This window comes from Oncorhynchus kisutch, linkage group LG30 (assembly GCF_002021735.2).
Source record: "Oncorhynchus kisutch isolate 150728-3 linkage group LG30, Okis_V2, whole genome shotgun sequence".
Lineage (NCBI taxonomy): Eukaryota > Metazoa > Chordata > Actinopteri > Salmoniformes > Salmonidae > Oncorhynchus > Oncorhynchus kisutch.
The window spans coordinates 35,967,181-35,989,834 of record NC_034203.2 but is presented as its reverse complement, the minus strand read 5'-3'; the positions used below and the strand labels follow the sequence as shown (position 1 = coordinate 35,989,834).

At 42.9% G+C, this 22,654-nt stretch overlaps 1 protein-coding gene across 1 annotated transcript in view; it reads left to right on the top strand.

Annotated features, from left to right (window-relative positions):
- LOC109874766 (potassium/sodium hyperpolarization-activated cyclic nucleotide-gated channel 2) overlaps nt 1-20,005 on the top strand; it is a 76,083-nt gene extending 56,078 nt beyond the window's left edge. The window contains exons 5-9 of the mRNA XM_031810866.1: nt 6,317-6,463; nt 7,348-7,588; nt 7,894-8,058; nt 13,592-13,864; nt 14,012-20,005. Of these exons, the coding sequence (XP_031666726.1) occupies nt 6,317-6,463; nt 7,348-7,588; nt 7,894-8,058; nt 13,592-13,864; nt 14,012-14,715 (1,530 nt within the window). The 3' untranslated portion in view covers nt 14,716-20,005. The remainder of the gene's footprint in view (nt 1-6,316; nt 6,464-7,347; nt 7,589-7,893; nt 8,059-13,591; nt 13,865-14,011) is intronic.
- Nucleotides 20,006-22,654: the final 2,649 nt, after the last annotated feature.

Below are 22,654 nucleotides of genomic sequence, written 5' to 3'. Positions count from 1 at the left end.
TGGGTCAAGGTATGGCTTTTTCAAGAGAGGCTTTATTACTGCCACTTTTAGTGAGTTTGGTACACATCCAGTGGATAGAGAGCCGTTTATTATGTTCAACATAGGAGGGCCAAGCACAGGAAGCAGCTCTTTCAGTAGTTTAGTTGGAATAGGGTCCAGTATGCAGCTTGAAGGTTTAGAGGCCATGATTATTTTCATCATTGTGTCAAGAGATATAGTACTAAAACACTTGAGCGTCTCTCTTGATCCTAGGTCCTGGCAGAGTTGTGCAGACTCAGGACAACTGAGGTTTGGAGGAATACGCAGGTTTAAAGAGGAGTCCGTAATTTGCTTTCTAATAATCATAATCTTTTCCTCAAAGAAGTTCATGAATTTATCACTGCTAAAGTGAAAGTCATCCTCTCTTGGGGAATGCTGCTTTTTAGTTAGCTTTGCGACAGTATCAAAAAGGAATTTCAGATTGTTCTTATTTTCCTCAATTAAGTTAGAAAAATAGGATGATCGAGCAGCAGTAAGGGCTCTACGGTACTGCACGGTACCGTCCTTCCAAGCTAGTCGGAAGACTTCCAGTTTGGTGTGGCGCCATTTCCGTTCCAATTTTCTGGAAGCTTGCTTCAGAGCTCGGGTATTTTCTGTGTACCAGGGAGCTAGTTTCTTATGAGACATTTTTTTTTTTTTAGGGGTGCAACTGCATCTAGGGTATTGCGCAAGGTTAAATTGAGATCCTCAGTTAGGTGGTTAACTGATTTTTGTCCTCTGGCGTCCTTGGGTAGGCAGAGGGAGTCTGGAAGGGCATCAAGGAATCTTTGTGTTGTCTATGAATTTATAGCACGACTTTTGATGTTCCTTGGTTGGGGTCTGAGCAGATTATTTGTTGCAATTGCAAACGTAATAAAATGGTGGTCCGATAGTCCAGGATTATGAGGAAAAACATTAAGATCCACCACATTTATTCCATGGGACAAAACTAGGTCCAGCGTATGACTGTGACAGTGAGTGGGTCCAGAGACATGTTGGACAAAACCCACTGAGTCGATGATGGCTCCGAAAGCCTTTTGGAGTGGGTCTGTGGACTTTTCCATGTGAATATTAAAGTCACCAAAGATTAGAATATTATCTGCTATGACTACAAGGTCCGATAGGAATTCAGGGAACTCAGTGAGAAACGCTGTATATGGCCCAGGAGGCCTGTAAACAGTAGCTATAAAAAGTGATTGAGTAGGCTGCATAGATTTCATGGCTAGAAGCTCAAAAGACAAAAACGTCATTTTTTTTTTGTAAATTGAAATTTGCTATCGTAAATGTTAGCAACACCTCCGCCTTTGCGGGATGCACGGGGGATATGGTCACTAGTGTAGCCAGGAGGTAAAACAGTAAATTCATCAGGTTAGAGCCTGTAAGTAAGCATTTCACTGTTGTATTCGGCGCACGTGACCAATAAACTTTGATTTGATTTGTACTACACATGGTCAATGGATACTACAGTGAGTGTACAAAACATTAAGAAGACCTGCTAGTTCCATGACATAGACTGACCAGGTGAAAGCTATGATCCCTTATTGATGTCACTTGTTAAATCCACTTGAATCAGTGTAGATGAAGGGGAGGAGACAGGTTAAAGAAGGAATTTTAAGCCTTGAAACAATTGAAACATGGATTGTGTATGTGTGCCATTCATAGGGTGAATGGACAAGACAAAATATTTAAGTGCCTTTGAACGAGGTATGGTTATAGGTGCCAGGTGCACTGGTTTGAGTGTGTCAAGAACTGCAACGCTGCTGTGTTTTTCACACTAAACAGTTTCCTATATGTATCAAGAATGGTCCACCACCCAAAGGACATCCAGCCAACTTGATACAACTGTTGGAAGCATTGGAGTCAACATGGACCAGCATCCCTGTGGAACACTTTTGACACCTTGTAGTCCATGTCCTGACGAATCCATCCTGTTCTGAGGGCAAAAGTGGGTGCAACTAAATATTAGGAAGATGTTGCTAATGTTTTCTACACTCAGTGTAGTATTCTACAGTATACTACAGTTTATTATAGGATTCTAAACTGTAGTCTTTTTTCATGTGAGCTGTCTTCTCTCAGACACAAATCAAGTCTCTGACCACCTCCATTACTCAGACTGAGTTAGGATCTACTGTGGCCACCATTAGTTCTTACTGTATATAGAGGTTTAAACACAACGTGCCATTGGAACACAGGAGTGATGGTTGCTGGCAATGGGCCTCTGCACACCCACGCAGATACTCCAAAAATCTGCCATTTCCAGCTACAACAGTCATCCACAACATTAACAATGTCTACAATATTTACACAAGTCAAAAAGAAAACAAAGATGATGTACTTTCCAGAAGAGAGAGAGGTGTGTGTGTTAGGTCTGTTTGAGTGGTGCAGCAGTACACTTTTAGAAAAAAAAAGGTGCTATCTAGAACCAAAAAGGGTTCTTCAGCTGTTCAGAGAACCCTTTGAAGAACCCTTTTGGGTTTCAAGTAAAAACCTTTTGGGTTCCCTGTAGAACCCTTTCCACAGAGGGTTCTACAAGGTACCCAAAATAGTTCTACCTGAAACCAGAAATGGTTATCCTATGGGGACAGCCAAATGATCCTTTTGGAACTCGCTTTTTTAAAGACGGTAGCTCATAGATGTACGTAAACGTATTCAGACATTCAATGAAGGAAAATCTAAAACAAAATGTAAGACTTGCACAGGCCAACATCCCGTGGACATTAGTTCTCTCAGAGTCAATCTCAGTGTGTTTCTGATTCCGTAGAAATCCAATTAACACAGCAGTAGTGACTTTGATGTTGTTTTACCTCTGCTCACATCTTCTCTGGCGGGATGGGAGACAGGGAGACAGGCTTTGACTTGGCTGTCACCAGCCTCTCACTCACTGCTAGATGTGCTATGTATTATAATGAAGTGATTTAGGCCGGAATGCAGTGAATTAATTATATATCTGAAAATGCTGTCCACACTGAACCCAAATTAGAATTCCTCATGGTGAGGAGCGAGGACTGAGGGGAGAGGAAAGGGTAGAGAGGAGAGGGAAAAGGGGAGGCCATGGGGGGGTTGAGATGAAACAGCTTTAAAGATAGATGCTGCAGAGATGTATAAGTGTCACTCATGTCACTTGTGTCACTGGAGCAGACCGGGGGGTTGTGTTCAGCTTCAACATGATGAGTGATGAATTGATAATCGCTATGACATATCTATTTCCATTTACTTTCATTGGATTTTTACTATTTTTGTGTTTAACTGTAAGGGATAAATAGTGTCAGACACGGTTTGTACCCCGTTGTAGGCCCCTGGGTAGAAGTAAAAGTGATAGAACATTGTCCATCATGCTGTCAATAGTGAATGGAGAACTATTCCACCACCAAGTGCTAAACAGAAATCCATGAATGCCAATGTTTAGGCTACATCTCTCACACTGTTTAGCTGCAGCATATGGACCAATCAAAGTGACACAGAAAATGGGTGTCATTTTGACCCTCTTTGGATGTTTGTCAGTCCCCCTCCGAGCGCTGTGGCTCATTGGCTAACCCTTTCTCTCATTTCTCAAAAACATCGGAGAGCTGTCAGGTTGTAAAAATCCATCTGGCACCTGGACATGTTTTTCAAAAGCAGGTCATTAAACCGCAGCTATTTAAGCCAATCAGCAGCCAAACAGATAGTGTTTTGTTGCTTCATTCTCCTGTACTTAAGAGTCTAAATCCCTGGGGATAGGTTTGACCCATGACCTCTACATCACCCACCAATCAGAGAAGGCAAAGAGGAATATGGTTGATGCTCAAACTGGGAGTAGCAGTAGGTGTGGGTATTACAGTACCATTATCCACTTCAACTACTCATTGGAATTCACATGTTTACCTCTGGGATACCACTATTCAAGTTGTTCAACTGAACATCATGTTTTATTTGTATAATCTGTACATGGTACCATAGAAATCCTGTAAATAATAGAACTACTGGTACTATGTTACAACTACTCCATTCTACTTATTCCATTTCTATGGTCTCACCACAATGGGAACAGTGGCTGTGTCTAAAATGGCACCCTATTCCCCATATAGTGCATTACTTCTGACCAAAGCCCTATGAGCCCTGGTCAAAAGTAGTGCACTATATAGGCAAAGGGTACTATTTCAGACACAGGCAATGACTGATCTATCTTCACCAGGTCCAGTTGTTATGATGGTTAGTCTATCAGCATCACCATCAGATTCTGTTGTTATGATGGTTAGCCTATCAGCATCACCATCAGATTATGTTGTTATGATGGTTAGCCTATCAGCATCACCATCAGATTCAGTTGTTATGATGGTTAGCCTATCAGCATCACCATCCGATTCTGTTGTTATGATGGTTAGCCTATCAGCATCACCATCCGGTTCAGTTGTTATGATGGTTAGCCTATCAGCATCACCATCCGGTTCAGTTGTTATCATGGTTAGCCTATCAGCATCACCATCAGATTCAGTTGTTATGATGGTTAGCCTATCAGCATCACCATCAGATTCTGTTGTTATGATGGTTAGCCTATCAGCATCACCATCCGATTCAGTTGTTATGATGGTTAGCCTATCAGCATCGCAAGCAGGTTCAGTTGTTATGATGGTTAGCCTATCAGCATCACCAGCAGGTCCTGGGCTGTTTCTACGTCAGCAACACCCTCCCCCCCACACACCCACACACACTACGTCAGCAACACCTACCTATGCCACCACAGCTTCAGTTCAGCCTGCCTGTCCGAGAGCAGCAGCACTGACGCAGCATCTCATTATGTAACAGCATAAGTTCGGGAAGCAAAGCTTTCATCACCCATGGGAAACTTCACTTCTTTATTTTGCCTTTGAATTATTCAACCGAGCTTGTTAGAATTATATGGCTTCTTCTCGGTGGATGTGGCAGAGATGAAAGCGGAGGGTCAAATGGGGTATGGTAAACCTGTATGGTGCTCCTGTCTAGTAGTAGATCATGAATAAGGCAGTTATTAACACTCTATTACTAGACCTTAGTATGTAGCTTAGTTGGTAGAGCATGGTGCTTGTAACCCCAGGGTAGTGGGTTTGATTCCCTGGACCACCCATATGTTAAATGTATGCAGGCATGACTGTAAGTCACTTTGGATAAAAGCATCTGCTAAATGGCATATATTATTATATATTACAATCAGTAAGGTGTTTGTAAGTGTTCACATTCCAGATTTGCATAGTTTATACTATTTTCTCTGAAATTATGAGAGATTCTGTTTTTGTAAATGTTTAATGGTTTGAGAAAGAAGGGAAGGAAAACAGTTCATTCGTCTGTCTGTCTGTCTGTCTGTCTGTCTGTCTGTCTGTCTGTCTGTCTGTCTGTCTGTCTGTCTGTCTGTCTGTCTGTCTGTCTGTCTGTCTGTCTGTCTGTCTGTCTGTCTGTCTGTCTGTCTGTCTGTCTGTCTGTCTGTCTGTGTGTGTGTGTGTGTGTGTGTGTGTGTGTGTGTGTGTGTGTGTGTGTGTGTGTGTGTGTCTGTCTGTCTGTCTGTCTGTCTGTCTGTCTGTCTGTCTGTCTGTCTGTCTGTCTGTCTGTCTGTCTGTCTGTCTGTCTGTCTGTCTGTCTGTCTGTCTGTCTGTGTGTGTCTGTCTGCCAGTATGTGTGTGGGTTCTGACGTGTCAGTGCCAGTTAAGACCCAGGCCTGTGTTATGTTTGTGAAGGCTTTATGAGTGCTGTGTGGAGTGACATGTTTACGAGACAGCTTCCCTGTTTGACGTGGGCTGAACTGCACGAATGCTGACATAAAAGTGCACAGAGGAATCTCTCCATCTCCCACAGCTCAACAGCTTTACAACCACATCTATGTCTTCCTGACTGGCAGACTGGCATCCTGAGGAGGATTGGGATCAAACACCATGCCAGTTATACACCCCCTGATACATTCCATTGATTTAGTAATGCATAGCTTTCGGAGCTGATTTCCCAGACAGAGTAGACTTAGTCCTAGACTAAAAATCGCTAGTCCTAGGCTAGAAAAATGCTCCATTTAGCATGTTTTTTAGTCCAGAATAGACTTAATCTTTGTCTGGAAAACCAGACCTTAGTTTTCACCGTGGCCTGTCCACCATCCACTTTAGTAATGGGTCTCCCTTTTTTTCATGATGGAATGGTTGAACCACTCCATAGAGTCAGTTTAAGCTCTACACTCTTAGATACAAATAGTTAATCAGCTGTCCCCATAGGACAACCCTTTTTGGTTCGAAGTAGAACCCTTTTTGGTTCTAGGTAGAACTATTTTGGGTTCTATGTAGATTGACTTTATTTCTCTCTACAGTACAAACAAGTGGAGCAGTACATGTCCTTCCACAAGCTGCCATCCGACTTCAGACAGAAAATCCATGACTATTATGAGCACCGGTACCAGGGGAAGATGTTTGATGAAGACAGCATCCTAGAGGAACTGAACGAACCACTCAGAGAGGTGGGTCTCTGAGTTCCTACCTAAACAGGGACGTCATGAACACACAAACACACACAACCATTTAAAAACATTTCAAGTATTTCCTTCCGAAACGATATATATCCATTTTCAGAAATGCTGGGAAATTAGCTTTTATTGTTGAAAGAAATTATGAAAGAGATTGGTGTGTTTTAATCATGGTTTAATGACAGACATGTATTTGTTTAAAATCCATCACTTGATGGTTTTATTTCAGAGAGACATATAATCATGTTTTTTTGCTGCAAAATGCTATATATCTGCCTCACTCTCAGAAAAATAAGTAGTACTGCTAGGTTTTACACAGTCAAATGCTAAATGTATGACATCAATATAAAACATTTATATATGCTTATATTTCTAGCTCCAACACTGAAATAATACCTGTCATTACTAAACAATACACACAAATCCCTCAAATTCTAAGAAATGAACGAAGAAATATATAAATGTTACAACGATATTATAAATACAATAATGTGAGACCTGTATGTGTAACATTTGACATTTTAGTCATTTAGCAGATGCTCTCATCCAGAGAGACTTACTATAAGTGCATTCATACACAGGTCAAATATACAGGATACAAACATTCCATTCCAGCTAACCAATGGTATAACACATTTTCATACACAGGTCAAATATACAGGATACAAACATTCCATTCCAGCTAACCAATGGTATAACACATTTTCATACACATGGAATATCTTATGAATAAAACATCTGAGAACAGTAATATTTTACACACACATGAATGTACCCATAAGCAATCGTTTCTAAAGAAAAAACATCAATGTGAATAATTGGTGGATATAGCGTTTTTGAAATATTTTACTAACAAACTTTGTCTATCCAATCATCAGGAAATTGTCAATTTCAACTGCCGTAAGCTGGTGGCGTCCATGCCGCTGTTCGCCAACGCAGAGCCCAACTTTGTGACAGCCATGCTGATCATGCTCCGCTTTGAGGTCTTCCAGCCTCGTGATTACATCATCAGAGAGGGCACCATTGGCAAGAAGATGTACTTTATCCAGCATGGAGTCTGTAACGTTATCACCAAGGGAACCCTGGGAATGAAGCTCTCTGATGGCTCCTACTTTGGAGGTATGGGCCTGAACCACAATACACACAGACTTTCATTTCATTCAGTGAAGAATTCATATTTAGACATAATGAGATCACTGGAGTATTCTGCAGCAGAATACCCACTGCTTTGTGGGTTTTCATGTGTGAAAACTAGCACAACTTTATTGGAAGTGTACCACAATCCCAAACAACTGGTAGTGGAACAGATAATGGGTGGTTTCTATGGTATATTTTACAGATAATGAAATAGAACATGAATATATTGTATCTCTGAGACATTTTGCTCTATCTCTGTGTTTCCTGACACTGTCTCCCTCTATCAGAGATCTGTTTGCTGACGCGGGGTCGGCGTACGGCCAGCGTCAGAGCGGAGACGTACTGCCGTCTCTACTCCCTGTCTGTGGACAACTTTAATGAGGTGCTGGAGGAGTATCCCATGATGAGACGGGCCTTTGAGACCGTGGCCATTGACCGGCTGGACCGCATAGGTACTGAAGAGAGCTCTGGGCCCTGTACTAATGCACCTTCCTCACTCCCTGCCTTAGAGTAATCACTGAACTGACAGTAGTAGATCTGTGAACTTTCATCAATCCATTTGTGTTAGATCAGTGATTACTTCCCAAGGGAACTAAGAAAGAAGGATGCATTTTAAAGTAGTCAAATAGGGCCCTAGTTGTACTGCTTCTCTTCCTAGAAAGAGAACAATAAACTACCTGTGTGATAGTAGTTTTCCGAGCTAGTGGTGCCCAGGTGGTTCCACAGATGCTGCATTCCCCACTGTTTGCCAGACACAACAGTGGTCCAATCAATAGGGACTGGGCCAGATTTATCAAGTGGTTGCACCTGTTATTTTCACAGGGGAGTAGAGGATAAAAACAGACTTCGGGCGTGACACTGTCTTTATTGAGAATTCATCTTCACATCTTACCCTAATATTATGTATTGCTATCACATAAACACATCTTTATTTGACCTTTTATGTTGGACTCCCTCTTAGAAATAGCAGATGCAAACTTCTCTATGACAGATAACTCTAGCCCGAGCATTGACCTGAGTTATGGTGTTGCTTCAGCATGCTCTAAACAGGACAAAGGAAAGACTCATCCATTCTGAATGTTATTTAGTTATCTATGTGCGATATTCATTATATGCAAAACTTGCCATACCGGCTGTATTTCTGCCTGCTTAAACGACAATAACAATCAATTATTAATTATCATTAGCTCAAAGGATGCTTTCCAAGATGGCATAGCAGTTCAGACGTCTTTTGTCCTCATCTTGTCGTGTCCCGTATATATATATATTTACAACTTTTTTCACATACATTTTTTAAAAGATTTTCCATCAACTCATCTTCAAAACACTCTCCTGCAACCCGCCTCACCAATTTATATTTATAAAAAATTATTATTTACCTCAAATCTGTAATCCTCCAAGAAGCTAGCCAGAAACTCCAAGAAGCTAGCCAGAAACTAGCCAGAAGCTAGCCAGGAGCTAGCCAGAAGCTAGCGCAGAAGCTAATCCAGAAGCTAGTTCAGAAGCTAATCCAGAAGCTAGTTCAGAAGCTAGTTAGCTTCTTTACTGGCAAATCGTTATTATTCAGCTAACCACGGTTTGTGGTCATCAGCTATCCTTTAGCTCGAAAATCTATCGCCAGTTTTGTACGGCGCAGCGCGGCTCGGGAACGGAACATACCGGACCAATTTTTCTCTCCATGTCCCTGGATTTCAACCGCTAACTCTGGACATTCATACCTGGATCTCACAGCTAGCTAGCTGCTATCCGTGTGACTATCGGCTTTCGTCGATAACATCAATTATTCCGGAGCTAGCCAGCTCCGTCAATCACTCCTGAGTTCCATCAATCAATCCTGGGCTGCAGTCACCTATCCGGACCCGTTTTACTGCCTACGCGGAGCCCCACCGGGCCTTCGCAACTGGACTGCCGACGTTATCTACCCGAAGGAGTTATCCGGCTGGCTCCTCCGTTGCGACGTTACCTGAACGCCCATCTGCGGCCTGCTAACCGTTAGCTGTCTTATCGGCTGCTATCTGAACAGACAATCGGACAATTTATTTATTTATTTTTATTATTTTTATTATTATTATTATGTTTTCTTCTTGGGCCTCTATAACTATATCTATTGTTTTTATTTTTGTTGTTGTTGTGTGATTTACTGACGGAACGCAAGAGGTGGCTAATAACAGACCTCCATCCTATGTTAGCTTGCTACCGATGGCCGGGCTAGCTGTCTAAATCGCAGTGACCCCCAACCAACCTCTCCACTCACCGGACCCTTTTGATCACTCGACTAAGCATGCCTCTCCTTAATGTCAATATGCCTTGTCCATTGCTGTTCTGGTTAGTATTTATTGGCTTATTTCACTGTAGAGCCTCTAGTCCTGCTCACTATACCTTATCCAACCTATTAGTTCCACCACCCACACATGCAATGACATCTCCTGGTTTCAATTATGTTTCTAGAGACAATATCTCTCTCTTCATCACTCAATACCTAGGTTTACCTCCACTGTATTCACATCCTACCATACCTTTGTCTGTACATTATACCTTGATGCTATTTTATCGCCCCCAGAAACCTCCTTTTACTCTCTGTTCCAGACGTTCTAGACTACCAATTCTTATTGCTTTTAGCCGCACCCTTATTCTACTCCTCCTATGTTCCTCTGGCGATGCAGAGGTGAATCCAGGCCCTGCAGTGCCTAGCTCCACTCCTATTCCCCAGGCGCTCTCTTTTGACGACTTCTGTAACCGTAATAGCCTTGGTTTCATGCATGTTAACATTAGAAGCCTCCTCCCTAAGTTTGTTCTATTCACTGCTTTAGCCAACCCGGATGTTCTAGCTGTGTCTGAATCCTGGCTTAGGAAGACCACCAAAAATTCTGAAATTTTAATTCCAAACTACAACATTTTCCGACAAGATAGAACTGCCAAAGGGGGCGGTGTTGCAATCTACTGCAAAGATAGCCTGCAGAGTTCTGTCCTACTATCCAGGTCTGTACCCAAACCATTTGAACTTCTACTTTTAAAAATCCACCTCTCTAAAAACAAGTCTCTCACCGTTGCCGCCTGCTATAGACCACCCTCTGCCCCCAGCTGTGCTCTGGACACCATATGTGAACTGATTGCCCCCCATCTATCTTCAGAGCTCGTGCTGCTAGGCGACCTAAACATGGAACATGCTTAACACCCCAGCCATCCTACAATCTAAACTTGATGCCCTCAATCTCACACAAATTATCAATGAACCTACCAGGTACCTCCCCAAAGCCTTAAACACGGGCACCCTCATAGATATCATCCTAACCAACTTGCCCTCTAAATACACCTCTGCTGTCTTCAACCAAGATCTCAGCGATCACTGCCTCATTGCCTGCATCCGTAATGGGTCAGCGGTCAAACGACCTCCACTCATCACTGTAAAACGCTCCCTGAAACACTTCAGCGAGCAGGCCTTTCTAATCGACCTGGCCAGGGTATCCTGGAAGGATATTGATCTCATCCCGTCAGTAGAGGATGCCTGGATATTCTTTAAAAATGCCTTCCTAACCATCTTAAATAAACAGGAACAGATATAGCCCTTGGTTCTCCCCAGACCTGACTGCCCCAGACCTGACCAACACAAAAACATCCTATGGCGTTCTGCATTAGCATCGAACAGCCCCCGTGATATGCAGCTGTTCAGGGAAGCTAGAAACCATTATACACAGGCAGTTAGAAAAGCCAAGGCTAGCTTTTTCAAGCAGAAATTTGCTTCCTGCAACACTAACTCAAAAAAGTTCTGGGACACTGTAAAGTCCATGGAGAATAAGAACACCTCCTCCCAGCTGCCCACTGCACCCAAACACTGTCACCACAGATAAATCCACCATAATTGAGAATTTCAATAAGCATTTTTCTACGGCTGGCCATGCTTTCCACCTGGCTACTCCTACCCCGGTCAACAGCACTGCACCCCCAACAGCAACTCGCCCAAGCCTTCCCCGTTTCTCCTTCTCCCAAATCCGTTCAGCTGATGTTCTGAAAGAGCTGCAAAATCTGGACCCCTACAAATCAGCCGCGCTAGACAATCTGGACCCTTTCTTTCTAAAATTATCTGCCGAAATTGTTGCCACCCCTATTACTAGCCTGTTCAACCTCTCTTTCGTGTCGTCTGAGATTCCCAAAGATTGGAAAGCAGCTGCGGTCATCCCCCTCTTCAAAGGGGGGGACACTCTTGACCCAAACTGCTACAGACCTATATCTATCCTACCATGCCTTTCTAAGGTCTTCGAAAGCCAAGTCACCAAACAGATTACCGACCATTTCGAATCTCACCATACCTTCTCTGCTATACAATCTGGTTTCAGAGCTGGTCATGGGTGCACCTCAGCCACGCTCAAGGTCCTAAACGATATCTTAACCGCCATCGATAAGAAACATTACTGTGCAGCTGTATTCATTGATCTGGCCAAGGCTTTCGACTCTGTCAATCACCACATCCTCATCAGCAGACTCGACAGCCTTGGTTTCTCAAATGATTGCCACGCCTGGTTCACCAACTACTTCTCTGATAGAGTTCAGTGTGTCAAATCGGAGGGTCTGCTGTCCGGACCTCTGGCAGTCTCTATGGGGGTGCCACAGGGTTCAATTCTTGGACCGACTCTCTTCTCTGTATACATCAATGAGGTTGCTCTTGCTGCTGGTGAGTCTCTGATCCACCTCTACGCAGACGACACCATTCTGTATACTTCTGGCCCTTCTTTGGACACTGTGTTAACAACCCTCCAGGCAAGCTTCAATGCCATACAACTCTCCTTCCGTGGCCTCCAATTGCTCTTAAATACAAGTAAAACTAAATGCATGCTCTTCAACTCATGCTGCCAAACATACCCTTGTAAAACTGACCATCCTACCAATCCTCGACTTTGGCGATGTCATTTACAAAATAGCCTCCAATACCCTACTCAACAAATTGGATGCAGTCTATCACAGTGCAATCCGTTTTGTCACCAAAGCCCCATATACTACCCACCATTGCGACCTGTACGCTCTCGTTGGCTGGCCCTCGCTTCATACTCGTCGCCAAACCCACTGGCTCCATGTCATCTACAAGACCCTGCTAGGTAAAGTCTCCCATTATCTCACCTCACTGGTCACCATAGCATTTCCCACCTGTAGCACACGCTCCAGCAGGTATATCTCTCTAGTCACCCCCAAAACCAATTCTTTCTTTGGCCGCCTCTCCTTCCAGTTCTCTGCTGCCAATGACTGGAACAAACTCCAAAAATCTCTGAAACTGGAAACACTTATCTCCCTCACTAGCTTTAAGCACCAACTGTCAGAGCAGCTCACAGATTACTGCACCTGTACGTAGCCCAACTATAATTTAGCCCAAACAACTACCTCTTTCCCTACTGTATTTTATTTATTTATTTTGCTCCTTTGCACCCCATTATTTTTATTTCTACTTTGCACATTCTTCCATTGCAAATCTACCATTCCAGTGTTTTACTTGCTATATTGTATTTACTTTGCCACCATGGCCTTTTTTTTGCCTTTACCTCCCTTCTCACCTCATTTGCTCACATCGTATATAGACTTGTTTATACTGTATTATTGACTGTATGTTTGTTTTACTCCATGTGTAACTCTGTGTCGTTGTATCTGTCGAACTGCTTTGCTTTATCTTGTAAATGAGAACTTGTTATCAACTTGCCTACCTGGTTAAATAAAGGTGAAATAAATAAATAAATAACTCAGGAACACACAAAAACATTAAATGACCCTGGAATCGATAGAACATCACTCAGAGATGCATAAAAATTATATAACATTCAAAATGGGTGACTCTTTCCTTTAATTGATGAAGTGACACTGCTTCTTTTGCTTCTTGCAAAAACAATATACCTAGTTTGAAGGATAGAAAATACTGTCAGTGTTCCTCCTCCCTTGTTCTCCTTTTCCTCTACCTCATCCTCATCAAGTTCTACTTTTATCCTCCTCCTCACTCCATCACAGGCAAGAAGAACTCCATTCTGATGCACAAAGTGCAGCACGACCTTAACTCCGGCGTTTTCAACAACCATGAGAATGAGATGATCCAGGAGATTGTTAAGTATGACCGTGAGATGGTCAAACTGGTGGACCTCCAGAGACCCCGCACCATGTCCATGACATCCTCCGTCCCTGGGGGCATGTTCTCCCCCGCAGGCCCATCCGGGGTCGGGGCCCTCGCCAGTCTCCAGCAGGCTGTGGCCATGAGCTTCTGCCCCCAGGGGATGGGGCCGATGGGGGGAATGGGGATGGGGCCGATGGGGGGAATGGGGATGGGGCCGATGGGGGGAATGGGGATGGGGCCGATGGGGGGAATGGGGATGCCGGGGATGGGGCCGATGGGGATGGGGCCAGGTCCGTTAGGGCCAGGGTCAGCGTCTGGGTCAGGGTCAGGGACGCTGCAGTCCCCCCGTATGTTGCGGAGGTTCCAGGTGGTCCATAGCCTGTCACAGAGCCCTGTTTCCGCATCTCCTCTCCAGTCCCAGCCACCACAGATGGCTCATGCAACAGGAGTGTTTGGGTCGGCTATTTCCAGCCCACCAGTCCAGAGCCCTCTGGCGCATCCAGGACGGACATTCCAGTACATGGGGGGAGCGGGGCCGTCTGGGTCTCAGCTGTCCCTGGTGCAGCACCACGTTCCCAGCCCCACGCACACCATCCAGAGGCCCTCCTCACAGAAAAGCACCCACTCGCTCCACTCAGGCACCCTTAGCCAAGATGCCCGTGTCCTCTCCGCCTCCCAGCTCTCCCTCCCTCAGGATGGAACCCCTCCTGCCGGCCCCAGCCCTCCCCAATCTACCCACCCATCCACCCATGCCTCCTCCACCTCCATTGGCCCCCCTCAGCCCACTCACCCCAGCCAGCCTGGGCCCTCTGGGGTGGGGGTCCAGGTTGGGGGGAGACCCGCGGGAGTTCCACAGCGGGTGGCCTTCGCCTCCACTCCTCCCCCAGGAGGAGCACCCGGGATGGGGGCGGCTGCAGCGGCGGCTGGGTCGGGGCTCCCGGCCCCTGGAGCTCCTAAGAAGGATTCGATCGTTAGCATACCGGAGTTAGACTCAGCCCGGAACCGGCTGTCTTCCAACTTGTGACCCTATGAGAGCTGCAGGAGAGAGGCCTTCTTCACATGGGTGAATCTAAACGTCTGTTTATCTCTGTCTGGATGACCTGACTGGTCGGCTTCCTTACTGACCTGGCTGGCTTCATATGGGGCCACACCGGCAGTCATTCTAGCTGAGTGTCCTGTGTGTCGGTCGGAGTCAACAAAGAGGAAAGAGGAACTCTTTGGTTCGTGTGACTTGGAGAGTCGAAACATTTAACTAGTTTAACAAAGGTGGGACTGGACTATTCTACTATGCCAGCACCTGTAGTCTTAGTATCACCCCTTACACTCTGCTTCCAAACACCTATATTGCTGTCTTTATTGTAAAGATATTGAGAAACAACATCATTAATGTAACTGTTGCATACTGTGTAGAATCCATACAATGCAATCTAGCAGGAGCTGGACTTAAAAACGCAAAATCAGGGACTTGAATCAAATGACAATGATGACATTTTACGCTTTCAGAATGTGTTTTTAGGTGTCCTTTTTTCTGTAAACGCTGTTGTAGCAAAATAAATACATTGCTCTTCATATTGTTTAAAATAGTAGTGAAGGTAGTGTTTTAGACCGCTGGTCGATCTTACATCGATGTGTAAATAGTTAAAATAGTAAAAAAATAAAAATAGCGAAAGGTAATATCTTCATTGTAACTACTCCAAACCAAAGTTGAGCTTAAACACAAAGTTTGGTTGTGTCTGTATCAACTAAAAAAGAAATATAGAAGAAAATGCCATTTATTCAACTGCCTTGATTCCAAGTTTAGAAGCCATATATTTGGTTTGTGTGTGTGTGTGTGTGTGTGTGTGTGTGTGTGTGTGTGTGTGTGTGTGTGTGTGTGTGTGTGTGTGTGTGTGTGTGTGTGTGTGTGTGTGTGCGTGTGCGTGTGTGTGTGCATGAGTTGGTATGAATGTTTTTGGTTCCATTCTGTTTTTCCAAGAGAGCTGACTTGTGTACTCATATCTTTACACTGCGTTGTCAGGCCTGGTTGGTTTGATTTGCTGGCAATGGCACAGGCAATATTTCCCAGCTTTTCTGTCCAACTAAATGTGTCTGGAAAGATATCCACTTGTCATGTCAGCAGAAATATACTGATTGTGACCCTGGAGGCAAAAATGGTGGTAAATCATCTGAGCTTTATCAAAAAGAACCATCGCAAACAACCCATACTGTATACTTGCTTGTTTTCATCCAGGTTTATTGATTAATACATGCAATATAATTCTGCAATACTTTTACCCCGCCTATATATTTAAATATATATATATCAAATGTATATACATATGCTGTACAGGTAACTAATTTCTTTATTTTTACTGTGAAACCTTAAAGAATCCAGCAGCTGCCGTGGCTTCACATGTTGTGTTATTGTAATCCAGTGACCACGTTGTTATCTTAACCAAAAATATCAGAGGAAGTGAGTGGATGTCATTCTTTTGTGGATCAAATGAGGCAAACTGGTTTCAAACTGGTTCATGGTCACCTGAGGATTCTGGAATGGAGTTATGGAAATCAACTCCCCCAAACTGTCACTTTAAAGTCCAGTTAAAGTAATATTGTATGTTGTAAAGAAAGACTAACTAATTGACAGAATGCATGCCAATGGGAATTGTTGTGGGGCAGAGGAGGAAAGTATGTCTTCACCTGTGTGTTTTTGGTGTAGTATGTGATACAGCTCCTTCGAATCTCAAACTCTACGAATGTCTGTACGAAAATTATTTATTCTTCAACAACCCTATTTAGTTCTCAAAATTCATGGTTGTGGCGGGTTGTGACATTGATTATAAATATTCTAATGATTCTAATCCTGGTGTACTTCAAAGCCTTCTCTTGCTGAATGTATGCCATATGAGGGGGAAGACAGCTAATCAGAAATAAACTGCCATGTAAATACAAGGACCGAAATTATTCTGGGTGACGATGCGAAGGGAGATTGTGTCGCTGAATGTTTGTGCAATGTTTCTTAGGTTTATTGCTTCTCTGGTCTGGCTGTGTTCTTTATGTAAACTGTGTGTTATCCCATTCTCTGTTCTATGAAAAGACAATACACTTTTTTAAATGATTGGATGTAGGACAGAGAGTTGAAACCATTTTCAGTTTGTCACTGAGAAGCAAAACAGCAACACAGCAAAATTGAGCTCAACATTAAGCACATTGTGTCACATTATGACCTTTTAATGGGGAAATCACAGCTTCAGTCTTTTACAATGGTCACATCTGGTTAATCTAATAATGTCTTTGGGGGGAAATCTGGGAGAAAATTGGCAGCTGAGTTGTCGTACCATTTCTGACTTTTGAAGCTTTGAACTTTCATGATGATGGACATGTCACTCAGGTTTACCACCTTTCCGGAAAGATATACAGATCTGCTATCTTAATTTGATCCCACTGTTGTCGCAGAGAATTTTCCTGGGCAACAGGAAATGCAAATTGTAGTGTATTCAAGGTTTAAAAATAATTCTAAAGTTTGTATTTTCCACTTAAAAATTTCAGACACAATTTTCCCTACCGAAAAACACCTACAAAAATCCATTAAATATAATACACATAATAATTACAATTTTGTGTTGCTAAAGGATTATTTTACTGCTGTGAGAAGCAGGGTCAAATTAAGATTCCACATCTGTATGCTTTTATTGATCCCTTATTGGTTCACTATTGATTTGACCTAGCTACAGTTACTGTACATCTGTATGGTTTTATTGATCCCTTCTTGGTTCACTATTGATTTGACCTAAATTTCACATAAGTTCTGGATCACTCGATAGCAATTATTATTATAGACAAGTTTATCACTTATATTCTGAGCCACATATCAAAATCTAATGCTTTGAGCCTATCATTTTTAACTGTCACATATTTGAAGTCAGATCATAGTCCCCAACATATTACTATAATGACTGCTTGTTTTCTCCAATGGGAAAAGTGCATGGCAAAATGCCTATACAATTATGAAGGAGTTAAGTCCAAATGAGTGAACTCCAGTTGTGCGCTTCAATGCTGTGTCATTGCAATCAATTGGTCCTCTTACCTATTCCTTGTATGTGCAAATACCCGAGTTTGCCCTACTAAGCTGCTATAAGGACTGTGCTGATATCATTTGTAAAGATTTGAATGATTGTCCACCTGCAGTGAAAAAAAGAAGGGCAGAGAAAAAATGGCTATGTTCAGGCAATATCATCTCTGTTTCCGTGCAAGAGTTCCCATGCACCCAGCATGACTCTTGATCAATGAATGACACCTCAGTGAATTTTCTTGAGTCCCTTGCATCTGTTATGTATAAGACAGTGTTATGCAGGTTTTAAGATGGCGTATTCAAGTAAAGTCTTACTGTTCATTTACTGTTGCTTTTGTTCTCTGTGAAAAAGAGACTTGCAATGGAATGCAAGTGAGATTCCCCACATATGCTTGAAACCAACCAACGATTATTGAGAGACGGTTATCTCAGTTTAAAATCTCAAATTCTTGCCGTACCAGATATGAAAGATATTAAGGGTACTGAATACCTTAGTGTTGATGTCTTAGCATATCAGTGTATTTTATGTTTCTGTTTCGATAAGTATTTTTGGTTTGTTTGTTTTGTTGTTGTTTTTGTTTACAGTTTGCCCCAATGCACATGGACAGCATATACTGTACCTTGTGCCTTGTATATCTAGTTTCCACATAGTCTATTTTTGTGGTATGTACATGCTTGTAGAAATGCAAATATGTGTTTTTATTTTCAACTTGCAATATATGTACAAATGTTAGCTAAAGACTAGTACTGCTGAATTAAAATGACAATGTCAGTATATATCAATTTCCCTGGTTTGGGAAACACAAAATTACAAATTTTTGTTGGTTTGATCCTTCAAACACCATGCGCTCTGTACTCTACTCATCTACTGTATGTGTGACATACACAGAGTTATGGAGGCACATTGTCGTGTTTGTACCACAATCTGGTGTAATCCAAACATTTTCTACAATGAGAGGGTGAACTTAAAACAAGCTTTTTCGTGGAGTTTACGCAGTCTAGATATCACCTCAGACAACTAACAGTGTTTGTGGACAACTGAACTCAAATCAAGAATCATTCAAATGAAAATGGACACCCCAAAACTGTTCATCTGAAGACCAGGGGAGCAGCAGCAGGACCAAGCTTGATTCCTGTTTCTCATATCTGTCTGTTTGACTAACCAATGTATATGCTTCTGACCTAGAGGGGATGTTTGGTTGATAATTCCTTGTGGGACCTTCAAATCTAGACATTTCTGTGTAACCAACTACAATTATTTAAAATGTCAACTAGTCTGACAATTATTATATCTTAGTGTTGTAGCTACTGTAGCCTGCTTATCTAAGCCTTCTCTCTGCTTTAGGACTCTCTGTATAGTGTGTGTGTGTGTGTGTGTGTGTGTGTGTGTGTGTGTGTGTGTGTGTGTGTGTGTGTGTGTGTGTGTGTGTGTGTGTGTGTGTGTGTGTGTGTGTGTGTGTGTGTACCTGTGCCTTTCCTTCTACATTGCTGGTCCCACTTGAGAACACCAAGCTAGCTCTTCAGGCCCATTCAAGCAGAAACAGACACAATTGCAATCTGAGAGCTGCCATCTGAAAAAGCAGTTTATTTTGGAATCTTTTGACAAAAGAGATTCTAGATCACTGCAGCTAGCCTTCCTAACAGTGGTTCCAGTGCAAAGGGTTCTCAGAACTCAAGTGGAATTCTATATTCCAGCCACTGTGGGTTTATCCTCATCTGGCAATGAAAAAACAAAACAGATTTCTCTCGTTGTCACTCAATGTTTGTCGCTCCCCATTGAGGTTGTCTTAAAGCCCCTCAGGTTCAGCTTGTGTTTGGGTCTGTAAGGGTTAAAGTATTTTAACGCTCCACTGAACTCCATACTGTACTCTGTCTGAGCTGATATCTAGCTGTCCAACCCCAAACTGACCAATAACCCCTACTCCTAAGTACTTCACATATAGTGACTATCTGCAAGGAGTGGATAGATGTACTCAATATGGTAATAGCTCCACTCTTTCCTTTGATAGGCTTGCTGGAACTTCCACCACAATACTTCCACCTACCCAATCCTTTCAGATGAACATACGTGCAATAGGGGTAGGACCTAAAGGTGGCTTTGGGACAGGGTACACGGCTGTCCTACTCTCTCTCTCTCAGCTGGTCCAGAACTCAGAGCCAGGCTCTGGTCTCTCTCAATAAGCTGGTCTGTCGGTTGGTGGAAATGTTGTTAAAGCGTTCCTAACAAAATGAGTCATTGTTGTGCAATAAAAAGATGAGCGCATTGGCAGTCATGTCCCTTCATTGATTCGTGTGTTCATATTCTGGGTATACCTGAACACTTTTTTATTCACACTTCACTTAAAGTGTTTTTCAACTGTTGGGGGTGGTCACGTTATCTCTACTTTATCTCTACAGGCTAATAGGGTCCAAAATTACTTGTAGTTAATATCTCAATGAATACCCGAGGAAGAACACACAGGGGCACAGTTACCCACCAAAAGGTGGCACCTTAATTGGGGAGGACGAGCTCGTGGTAATGACTGGATGGGAATGAATGGAATGGTATCAATACATCAAACACATGGGTACCATTGATTTGATGCCATTCCATTTGCTCCGTTCCAGCCATTACTATGAGCCGTCCTCCCCTCAGCAGCCTTCACAGTCAGCCTCCTACTATAGGTGTTTGAATTTAAAACCATTGCTGTGAAACAAATGTTTTGTAAATGACACCTACAGTACACATATAGCCTGAACAATTGTATGGCCTTTGATTTGCTGTTACAAAACAGATGCAAACAAGCACACAGACCCAGTTAATCACAGAGGCGTCGAGTCTCTTTCCTCTCTTTGCCTCAATAGAAAATCTCTCTCTCTGTCTCTCTGTCTGTCTCTGTAGACAGGGGCTCTGCTGCATCCCTGATGAGCTGTCTGAGACTGGAGCCTCCTATCACTGCTTGCGTGTGAGTGTGACGAAGAGATGGTGTGTGCTCATACATGTGGCTGTGTGTGTATGTGAGAGTGAATGAACGATCGAGTGTGTGAGTGTGTCTGTGTGCGTTTGTTTGTGCGTACGTCAGAGACGAGGGCAGCCCAAGGGCACACTCCTCTGGCGAGGCCCTGGAGCAGCTGGAGCACAGCTCCCACCCTCTCTCACTCTCTCTATCTCTCCCCCCTCTCCCACCTATCTACCCTCCCCTCTTCACCCTCTCTCACTTTCCCACCCTTCTCTCTCTCATTTCTCCCTCCTTCTACCCCTCTGTCTCGCTCCCCCTTCCCACTCTTCCTTTCTTCCCTCCCACCCTCCAGCCCTCCACCTTTCAGCCCTCCATCCCTCCATCCCCACCCAGGACACACAGAGTGCAGTGATCCGGGCTGGAGCAGAGAGAGACACTAGGGAGAGAATAACCGGAGCACTGAATTATGAAGAACAATTCATTGCAGTATTATATGTCATAAACACCTATGTTGTATAAAGTGTATAAAGACACATGCATTGTGTGTGTAGCTGTACCTATGTTTGTACAATAGTGTCCTTCCTTCCTTAAAATGTTTTATCTACTGTATAAAACATATTAAGCCACTCTTGAAGGAAAATGGCAATTCAATAAACGTTTCTTTACAGATGTTTGATCTTAATTCCCACAGCAGGAAAATAATCCTGCAGCAGCAACAGGAAATGTGAATTATTGTGTGGATTATAATTAATGGACATTTGTGTAGGGGTTGATACATTTTTAGTTAGGGAAATTTTAAAGTGGAAATTACAAACTTTAGAAGCTTCAAGCAAATGATATCCTGCATCTGTACAGATTGTATTTGTTTATCGTTATAAAGCAACACATGTAAAACCTTATGAAATGATAAAACATTCAAAGCCAAAGCCAGGGTACAGTACACATACTGTTCCTACAGTATTACAGTAGTAACACATCCCCTTTGAGGATTTATTGGCCTATGAGGAGTATTCTGTCAGAGTTGACCTTTAAATGCTTCTGTAGCGGTGGAGTGGGACAGCTGTAACGGCTGGTGAACGGGGCCAAGCTTTCTGTTACTTTCAGCCCATCTGGGAGTAGGGTACAGAGCACAGCACAGCACACAGGAACCAGGGCACAGCCTCCTGGAAAATGGGGACTGATGAGATCTGGGTACAATTTATCTTAGTGTTGTTGTGCTGCCTTCCTGGTTTGTTTCTGTTATGGAAAAATCAATAAACGTAGTAACGTAAATGAACTGAGATTGACATTTGCTCAATGTTCAGTTCTTAAACCCCAAACTTCTTCACTGATTTTTCACCTTGCATCCCACCTATACTGAACAAAAATATAAATGCAAGGTACTGGTCCCAGAAATGTTCCATATGCACAAAAAATATTATTTCTCTGAAATGTTGTGCACAAATTTGTTTACATCCCTGTTAGTGGGCATGTTATCCTTTGTCAAGATAATCCATCCACCTGACAGGTGTGCCATATCAAGAAGCTTATTAATCAGCATGGTAATTACACAGGTGCACCTTGTGCTCGGGACAATAAAGGCCACAATCTTTTGAGTATTTCTGTCTGAAATAAAGCCCTTTTGTGGGAAAAAACTCAACTTTTGATTGGCTGGGCCTGGCTCCCCAGTGGGTGGGCCTATGCCCAGGCCCACCCATGGCTGCACCCCTGCCCAGTCATGTGAAATCCATAGATTAGGGCAGAATGAATTTCTTTAAATTGACTGATTACCTTGTAAATTAGGAAAAAAATAAACGTCCTTTTCAGTACCTTGTCTTCAAAGATAATTCGTAAAAATCCAAAATAACTTCACAGATCTTCATTGTAAAGGGTTTAAACACTTTCCCGTGCTTGTTCAATGAACCATAAGCAATTAATGAACATGCACCTATGGAACGGTCGTTAAGACACTGAAAGCTTACAGACAGTAGGCA